General features: G+C 28.9%; 3 protein-coding genes across 3 annotated transcripts; all 3 read right to left on the reverse strand.

The window, feature by feature from the left end:
• Positions 1-5,504: 5,504 nt before the first annotated feature.
• OCT59_006295 (uncharacterized protein) lies at positions 5,505-5,876 on the reverse strand (the record flags this gene model as incomplete). Its single annotated transcript, XM_066141178.1, has 1 exon — positions 5,505-5,876. One exon carries the CDS (start codon positions 5,874-5,876, stop codon positions 5,505-5,507), a length of 372 nt encoding a protein of 123 aa, XP_065997995.1.
• A 190-nt stretch (positions 5,877-6,066) lies between these two features.
• Positions 6,067-6,839, reverse strand: OCT59_006296 (uncharacterized protein; the record flags this gene model as incomplete). Its single annotated transcript, XM_066141181.1, has 3 exons — positions 6,067-6,305; positions 6,385-6,709; positions 6,837-6,839. The coding sequence occupies 3 exons, from the start codon at positions 6,837-6,839 to the stop codon at positions 6,067-6,069; spliced, it is 567 nt and encodes a 188-aa protein (XP_065997996.1).
• Positions 6,840-7,363: 524 nt separating this feature from the next.
• On the reverse strand, positions 7,364-8,050 carry OCT59_006297 (uncharacterized protein; the record flags this gene model as incomplete). The annotated part of the gene is made up of 1 exon (XM_025330920.2): positions 7,364-8,050. The coding sequence occupies one exon, from the start codon at positions 8,048-8,050 to the stop codon at positions 7,364-7,366; it is 687 nt and encodes a 228-aa protein (XP_025166171.2).
• Positions 8,051-10,678: the final 2,628 nt, after the last annotated feature.

Here is a 10,678-nt window from a genome sequence, read left to right on the forward strand (position 1 = left end):
ATAATTTAGCAAACAAATGACTCAGAAACAAGAAGAATAGCGTGGTATTTAGATTATTTGTGTGTGGTAATTAGATTATATTGTGGTAATAAAAAGTATATTAGCACAAAAATACGAATATCAAGAAAGGCTTAAAGATATAGCTAGAATGTAAAAGCGATATAAGAAATAATAAAATGTTAGATTACATGTGGTATTTAGACCACATCATTTAGATCATATGTGGTAATTAGATTACATTATTTAGATCGTATGTGGTATTCAGATTATATGTGATATTTAGATTATATGTGGTATTCAGATTATATGTGATATTTAGATCATATGCGGTATTCAGATTATATGTGATATTTAGATTACATGTGGTACTATAATCTAGGGTAAGTGGGATACCACATGTGATATAATTATATCACATGTGGTATCCCACTACACGGATCCTATGCCATTTAATGCGAGTCCCAGCATCAAGTTATTTCTTTGCTCTCTTTTTTAAGTTTAATGCTTAATTTTCTTTATTACAAGCCAGATAGAGGCTAATGAGGAAAAAATCCAGAAACTTTTATATGAAGTAAACCAGTGTAATTTACAAATTAATTCCTTAGAAAACCAACTTGGCTTACATGCATAGAGAAAAAATAGACAAGTTAAAGATAGAACTTAAAAAATTGTTATTATCATTTGAAGTTAAAGGAATAAGCAAGACATGCATATACATAGAGTAATAAATTTAATGGAGAATTGGGCCGATTTTTTCGTTAGAAATATTTAGTAATACAGTAGAAAAGCAAACATAAAGTAGACATGTATATACATAGAGAAATAAATCTAATGGAAAATGGGAAGATGCCCAATGCACATTAGAGGTTATTATGTAGCCAAGTATTACGAAAAATTGAAAGATAAAGCAAAACCTAGTAAAATTGCAAACATGAAGTAGACATGTATATACATAGAGAAATAAATTTAACAGAAAATTGGGCCAATTTTTTTGTTAGAAATATTTAGTAATACAGTAGAAAAGCAAACATGAAGTAGACATGTATATACATAGAGAAATAAATTTAACAGAAAATTGGGCCAATTTTTTTGTTAGAAATATTTAGTAATACAGTAGAAAAGCAAACATGAAGTAGACATGTATATACATAGAGAAATAAATCTAACAGAAAATGAATCTAACTGAAATAAATCTAACAGAGAATTGGGCCAATTTTTTTGTTAGAAATATTTAATAATACAGTAGAAGTGTAGACATGTATATACAGGACCCCGGACATCACATATATAACTCACATTTGAGTTAAGACCCAGAAATATATATACAGGGGTAGGGTACACAGATGCGTCGCCATCATAGTGAAATTAGAAAAAGTAAAGTTTTGATTTACATACAATCTAAGAATTTTCCATCCATAGTTAGGTCATCAAAATTGCGTATTTTTTATCAAAATTTTTATATGTAAAAAATTAGTTTGCGTATTTTTGGCCTAAATTTGGCTAATCTTATATATTTACTGTACATTAACCGCATTGTAATATTTAATATTAATTGAAGGGTTTAAAAAGTTAAATTTTAGAAAAATATTATTAAAAAAATGGTAAATTAGAATAAATTCTATTTTTTTCACATTAGTATTTGGTTTTATAAATAATATAGAAGTCATGATAAAATAATTAATAACTTAATGTCTGAAATTTTATTTGCGTATTTTTGCAGGATTTTCAATATCAGGTGTCAATTATGCGTACTACTCATATAAAAAGTTTCTGCGTACAGCTCATAGTAAATTGAAGAGCTGTGAACACTTTGCGGTCGACTCTAACCTGAGGTAGTGTAGACTGGGAGCATAGACGACCAATGCATTACCCCCTTAGGGGAGGGTTAGAGGTGTAGATATAGGGTGGTCCCAACTATGTTGGGCCACCCTATATCTCTAGGACAGAATTCGTCACGCTTTGGGGTGGCTTGACGTGTAGTGATAGAATTACATATAGACTCATTTTATGTTGTTCGCGTAATTGAATCTACCGTTTCGCTTTTCTGTTTTCTAAAAATAAAAATAAAAATAAAACAGCTCATAGTAAAAAAAATTTTTGCCACCTGACCCTTATATATATATTTCTGGGTCCTTTTGAGTTTTAGCAAATTCAATCAAAATTAGGTTAAACTCATAATTTTAGAAAGAGCAAATTGATTGAAAATTAATTAATAGTCATAATTATGAGTTTTAGCAAATTGTATTGATTTTACAAAGTCATATTTTATATTTGAGTAAATTGGTACTTTTTTTTAAATTTAACTTATCCTTTGTTTTTAACTTTATAAATAATATTTTTAAAAATATTAGTTTCGGGGTCCGGGTCATATTTTGGCCAAAATTAAGTATAATTCCGGCCAAAATTAAGCATAATGCGGGCCAAAAACTGTCCGTTTAGTTTCGCAACATTTTATTTTTTAATAATTATTTATTTAATTTATTATTTTTATTAATTATTATTTTATCTATAATCTACATATTTTAATTATAAAAATTGGCAGTTTAATTTATATTAATCATTTATTTTTTTATTAATAATAAAAAAAAGATTATTAACTCATATTTTGAGTTTTAGCAAATTAGTATAGATTTGAAATGTGATAATTTGATTTTTAGCAAATTAGGTCTATTTTAGTAGGAGCAAAAAGTACTTAAATTCATGCAGATCAATTATGAGTTATATATGTGATGTTCGGGGTCCTGTATATACATAGAGAAATACTTTACAAAAACCTTAAATTTTTAAACAATACCAAATTGATATAGTAATGATGTTAAATATATATGATCGTAATAATATCGATTTGCAAATGATATCATTATGATATTGCAATGATATTATTTCGATATTAATTCAATATATCGAAATGATATCATAAAGATATTTGCTTGAAAAGATATCAGATCGATATTATCTTGATATTGTTATAACAACAATAATTTTTTTGAAAAATAGGAAATAAATACAATATTAATAAGATATCATTTCAATATTAATTCAATATCAATACGACATCATAAAGATATCACTTTATAATTATCTAATCGACATCATATCGACATTGACAAAATAACGAATCGATGCCATTTAATTTGATATTGTTAAAATAATAATAAATTTTTTAATAAATGCAATATCAATATAATATTATTTTAACATTAATTCAGTATCAAAACAATATCGTAAAGATATCACTTTATAATTATCTAATTGACATCTTATCAATATCAACAAAATAGCGAATCAACATTATTTTGATATTGTTAAAATAATAAATTTTTAAAAATGTAGTATAAATTTTATATATTGATATAATATCGTTTCAATATTAATTTAATATCAAAAAGATATCATAAAGATATTATTACTTTTAAAATATTAATATCGTTAAATTCAATTTTATAATATTTTAATAATATGTAACCTAATTTAAAAGTTAATTTAAATAGATCAAAGTTATTATTATTTATTACAATACAATTTTAATTAAATATAAATAAAGTATGTATTAGTTCAAACTGAATATTATACAACAGATCAATAGTAATTCTATAATAAATTAATTCAATAAATTAAAAGCATGAGTTAAATACAATAGGAATCTAAAAAATTAATGATTGTAAGTCAAAACATTATGCTTTTAATACTCAAGAATCATAATTCATCAACCTAAAGTTGAGGATTAACCGGGTACCTTGCTTTAGATTCAGCGACATTGCCCAAATTGGATGGGGTGTCACAGGTACGCTTTAAGAAGACTCATTATGACTCTCTTGTAAAAAAGATAAGTATATTCAAAAATATCAAACATGAATTCACCTTAGAAGTTTGGTGGGAAACCCCTATAAACAACTGCAGTTTCATCATTACCAAAATCATTGAACTTAGAGATACAATGAAAAGTTTATGAGAATGACGGCTTTTAAAAAAAAAATACAAATATATTCTCAACTTTGACAATGCACCCTTATTCTTTGGCCTGGAATTCTCATATGACAAAATTATTGTTATTTGTAATTTCACTGGTAAAAAAATGATTTATCCTACACATATCTTACACATATTGGGTATTCAAAATGTAGAAAATCATACACAAATAATACACATATCATACACATATCGGGTACTAATATATATATCATATATATATCAGGTACCTGATAGGTATACTATATATATAAGTACCCGATATGTGTATGATATGTGTATTATTTGTATATGATTTTCTACATTTTGAGTACCCGATATAAGTAAGATATGTGTAGGATATGTGTAGGATAGACCATTTTCTTACCAGTGTTTGATTCATTGAATCCACCATAAATTGCCAGGTAAAGCGAACTTTTATTAAACAACCATAGTTTTATCAACAAACGTTGCAATATGTTTGGATGAATGACAACCTGTTTAATAAATTTTAAATGGGCAAACGTGATCCTAAAACCCATTACAAGGTAGGCTGCAAGGAGTGCAAAGCAACCTACCTAACCTACGAGTGGGTCTAAGGATTAGAGAATCAATTATACACCAAATACACACAAGTTGGTATGGAGTTAAAGTCTTACAAACTAAAAATTATTTTTGCCACTTATTTCTCCAATAATTAATGTTATAAAAAAGTTACTTACGATTTAAGCCTTCTTAATTATATATAAAATGATACTTTAAACAGACAGAGCTCATGATATATGAGAATATCCCATCATGCCTATTTTAACCCTTGATTAAAGGATTTTTGTTGCGTTATCAAACTGATTATATAAGTTTTATGCCTATACAGTCAACTCCCTCTATAGTCACTCCCGTTATAGTCACATTCTACTATATAGTCACACCAGTTGAGTGTTCAAAACACTTTATTATTAAAATCTATCCTATATAGTCACAATCTATCTATAGTCACTATCACACCTATCCTCAAAAATCTTATATTAAAAAGAACCGTTTATAATCACAGTTATATAAAGAATATATTAAATAACTTGGCATCTAATAATCGTACAAAGATGTATCATTATACTTGCCGTCCAAACTAGAATCTTCCAAACGTCCACCCAAACCCAAATCCCATGGGATTTGGGCGGAATGTCAAAAATGGAAAAATTAAGTTTGGGCGACCATAATCCCAAACCTTGGACAAACTGGACAAATCTGGACAAACCGGAAAAATCCCAAACCCAAACTGGACAAATTCCGTCCAATTCTGGACAAACTGGACAAATTCCAATCAAAAGTCAAAACCTGAATTTATTATGAATGATAATTTTATTTTTTTATTATTTATGTATTTATTTAATCACGTTATAACAAAAATTATACAATAATATTAGTAAAGTTAATAAAACTGTCCATATATTAATCATCTTGCAATTTTATTTTTTTATTATTTATGTATTTATTTAATTACGTTATAACAAAAATTATACAATAATATTAGTAAAGTTAATAAAACTGTCCATATATTAATCATCTTGCAATAAGTCTTCAATATTAAAATTTTTGTCCCCATGTTCAATTCTTGAATCATTTGCATCAGTTTCATTTTCATTAATTGAATCTGAATTTTTTACGTTTAATTGAATAAATTCGCCTATTTCCAAATTTAATCCATTTTCGTTCTGCAATTGCAAATCATCCTCCTCCTCAGTTTCATCACATAATCTTTCATCAAAAATTGGAAATGAATCATTTTCCTCAAATAAATCAATACCTTCTTCCATTGTGATGGCAATTTGACTAAAAGCAGCCGTAAATTCATCTTGACTGATCTCATTTTTAACGAAATTTAATTCACTTGAAGCATTTGCAATTAAAAAAGAATGGATTTGAGCCATTGATTCCAGATGAGAGATATTAATCCTAATTATTTAAATGATATTTCAGATACTCAAGTATAGTTAAATAAAATGATTAAATACATAAAAAAAGATTAAACTTACTTATTTCGCCTCTTACATAAATACCAATTCAAAACTGAAAATACTCGTTCAGTTGAAGCATTGTGAGGCGTAATAGAATGGAGTTTTAATGCCAAAAGTGCAATATGCTTTTCATTTTTTTAAGTTCACAGGATGACCACCAATTTTTTACAGTATCAACAGATTCTACAAAATCATCATCAAAAGGTGGTTCCCGATTTTTATAGAGACTCATTTGAGATTTGAGAATTTTAGCACTTGTTTCTCCACCTCCAGTTTGCTTCCAAATTTCCAAAGCTTTACGTAAAACAACTTTCTTAAATGTATTATGTGTTAAACTATCACCTATTACGGTAAATATCAAATAATACTTTTTAAATTTTTGAATAAAAAATGTTTTCTAATACATTTATGCTATAATTACCTCTATATGTTGGATGGAAAAAATAAGCCAAAAGATACAGATCAGTATCAAATTGCTTCCATCGTTTATTGTATATAGCAATACAATCTCTACGGAACTGATCATTAAGAGGAGCAGGAATATCTTGAACAGCAATAGCCATTTTTACCAACTCTATAAATACATCAGCTAAAATTGTGCCTTGAAATTCTACATCTTTTACTGCTCTTTTTACTGGAGTGATAAGATTTCGAAGTTGTTCTACATTAATCCAAAATTGCCGATCATTAATCAAATTTTTAGTTGTAATCGTACGTACAAAAATTTGCAGTTCTTGTTCAAGAACCTAATAAAAAATAATAAAATATTATTATTAATTTATTGCATTATTTTATAAAATGAAAATAAAACTTACAGATCAGATGTTATTTTCATTTCTCAAAAGAGATTCACAGCAATCCCATGCCGTTGACCATCTGGTTTTTGTAGATGTTTTCAAATTTCCACCGGTAGTAAATGTATGAAATATTTCGTCTCTAAGAGCAGCACCAGCAGGATAAGAATTCTTAAAAAAACTAATTATTTTTTGACAATCTGAAAGTACTTTTTTCGCCCAAGGATGGTTACAAATATCACTTGAAATAAGTTGGATGTGATGCGCAATGCACCTCATGGGTAAAATATGTGGGTACTTTTCTGCAACTTGCCGTTTAGCAGCCATCATTGCAGATTCTGCATCAGTAATAATAGCAGAAAATTTTTCAGGACCGATTTTTTCTAAGACATCTAACATTTTCTTAGCGTTAAAGTCTGCTGTGTGTGAAAAACTTGATACATCTTCTAAAAAATAGATGTATTGTTTTCGTTCAGGTGTCATTATAACAAATGCATAAATTGAATGTTTTAACGGACTTGCCCAACCATCAACACCTTTAATAAATAAAAAAAAAATTAAAATTAGATAAAATTAATTTAAAATTTGAAGTCATTAATAAGATACTTAACATAATGTAAGGTTTTTGGCCTTTCCCAATTCCTTTTCAATTTTTAAAGTAATATTTGCAAGTTCACCATCTAAATGAGTAGTTGCAAGGGCAGTTCGCTTAGGTGGGTTGTATCCACTATTTAGAGATTTAGTAAAATCTTCAAAGTATGGAGAATCAGCCGCTACAAAAGGTATTCCTGAACAAACAAACCATCTAATAAGTGCTTTATCAGCCCGATTACTTTTTACTTCATCAATTTTATCAATATCATAATAATTTTCTAAAGTTTTTTGATTATTAGTTATTTTTCGTTTTTTACTTGATATAGATGAAGTTTCTGAAGTTTCACGCTCATTATCAATTTCTCGAAGAAAATTCAGTCGAATATCTTTAGGCACATGTCCTTTACATTTCATTGCAAGGTGACTCTTCATTTCGTTTGCTCTTCCCCGAGTCCATGAAGAATGACAAAAATTACATATGGCTCCCTTATGCTTTCCTTTTCCATTATTAATTTCCATAAAATATTGCCAAATATCTCCTTTAGGTCGTCCTCCAGGGTTTCCTGGTTGAGTTTCTTCATTAGGTTGATTAAGCGGTATACTTACTTCACTTGAACGTTCACTATCGCCATTTTTTGAACCCTGCTCACTTCTGTTTTCCCAAAAAGTGTCATCTAAGGCTTCTAAACGTATGTTCATTTATATTAATCACTAATAAGGTACGCGTTCTGTTGTGTAAAAACAAAGAACAGTTATGACTTACAAATTTATAATTAAAAAAATTTTTATTTCGATATTTTTGAAATGAAATTCAGGGGAAAATTCCGTATTAAGTAATTCAGATGGCAAATAATCGTCTATTTGTAATTTTGTCCATCTTTTTCCAGATTTGGGATTATGACCGCCCAAACTAAATTTTTCCAGTTTTTCCATCATGGGATTTTAGAAGTTGCTGGAAAATTCCATTTGTCCTGGTATTTCCACCGGACAAATCCCAAACTTTTGGGTTTGGACGGCAAGTATATGTATCATAGCTTGTTAGAATCGTCTCACTAAGGCGAATCGAATGGTGGTAGTTTTGTCCTTTCTGATCACTGGCTGACGAGTTATTCAACAAAATGTTAAACATCGTCATTATAATATTTCTTGATTTACGTTGTTACCCCTAGTCACGTGTAGAGTTACAATTTACTATGCCAAAAGATCATGTGGAAAATTAGGATCTACTGTGCCCAACTGTGCCAAGCCGACTTAGCCACAGCCTACTTAGCCTATTATTTCTATTATATTTATTATATTAATTATATTTAATATAATCGATATAATTATTTTATTTATTATATTTAATTTATTTATTATATTTAATTTATTTATTATATTTATTATATTAGTTATATTTATTATATTAGTTATATTTATTATATTTATTATATCTATTATATCTTTATATGTAGTAACTTTTATATAAATAACGTTGGTATTTTCCTTCGTTATAGGATAAGTTCCTTCAGTTCGAATTAGTTTACCTTTAGTTCCTTAATTCTTATTCTTGTAATCATAAAGTTCTATAATAAAGTATAACCTTTTACACTATAAACGAACTCCCTATTTTTAAGCGTGTCTTGTTTGATTGGATTTCAGTCATAGTTAAACGTACTTAATTTCCCTGACTGCAAATCATAGTTAATCTATTCAACGTACTGAATCGATTAACAAGTGGTGATTCCTGCCAGGTAAAAGGATATACTGTGAATTAACAATTGATTTTTTTTCTCAGACGAACTTGAGAATACTTGCAGACGAACTTGCAGACGTAATTTCTTTTCTCAGACGAACTTGAAAATACTTGCAGACGAACTTGCAGATGTAATTTCTTTTCTCAAACGAACTTGAAAATACTTGCAGACGAACTTGCAGACGTAATTTCTTTTCTCAGACGAACTTGAGAATACTTGCAGACGCACTTGCAAACGAAATTTACTTCTCAGACGTACTTGAGATATTAGCAGACGTACTTGCAACAATTTGAATTTTGAAATTGAATGCCCTTTTACAATTTATCTAAAGCAGAATTAAAGTCACATCAAAGAAAACATCGTAGAGGAAGAATAATCAACCAAAAAGAAGTTTACTGTATTCAGTGTTATCCAACAGATTCTATTCCAGCTGACAATATCCCTGACGGATTTGAGAAATTTTGGCTCTGGATTTCTATTCAGTACACAGCAAAACAATATACTGGAGCAACAGTAGCCGCTTTTAAAGTATTAAAAACTGAATTCTTTATAACTACACAACTCAATACACTTGTCGGTATAACTACTAAGATCCTACAAAGTATAAAGTTTCGACAAATGAATACTTCTTTATTAGAATTATCCTTTTATTTACATAAATTATTTGAATTAACAAACGGATTCAAGAGCTTACCAACCAATACTCAAGTAACCAACGCATACCAAATTTTTCATAATATACCAGTTAGTAATAATAACGCCAATATGAATGAAGGTCAAATGAGAGATCTTATGAAGTTAGTCTGGGGAGCTGACCCAACTGATACTAATAACCCCAGAAATGTTGGAAACCTTTTGGAAAATACTTTGAATAACAATACAAATGCTATTACTACTGCTTTACAAAATAATCTTACCGCCATTAATGCTCTTACAACTGCCAACCAAAATCGTACTACATCTAAAGTTGTGGATGTTCCCTTTTTCTATGGACATGATGATGAGGATCCATACGAATGGTGTCAACTCTTTGAAGCTGCCTTTGCAGCTAATGGATGGCCAGATAATCGAAAAATTGCTTTAGCCGCTGGATTTCTTAAGGAAGCTGCCCGAGATTGGTATGAAGAGGATAGAGGAAATATCAATCAATGGCATATAGATGCCAATGCAAATAACTTTGATACCCGATTTATAAACTACTTTGCAACTGCTGCTCGAAGGAATCAGTGGACCAGAGAACTGCAAAATATTAAACAAGGAGATAATGAATCAGTAGAAAACTACTCCTGACGTTTTAAGAAGCTGTTAAATAAAGCCACCTAAGGGGAAGCTTTAGCTGCAAGATACCAAATTAACTACTATATTAATGGACTCAAGTCCTTCTTAGTTGGACAGGTAGTAATCGGGAATGCTGATACCTTGGAGGCAACTATTACCCGAGCCAAGTTAGTAGAATTAGGTGTAAATACTACTCTTTTAACTACAACACCTGTAACTACTAGTACTACAGAACCTATTCCAACTACTACTACTACTACTGTTAAACCAACTCCACAAGTAGATGAAATGGAAGCATTAACAAAATAAATGC

This window comes from Rhizophagus irregularis, chromosome 14 (genome assembly GCF_026210795.1).
Source record: "Rhizophagus irregularis chromosome 14, complete sequence".
Classification (NCBI taxonomy): Eukaryota; Fungi; Glomeromycota; class Glomeromycetes; order Glomerales; family Glomeraceae; genus Rhizophagus; species Rhizophagus irregularis.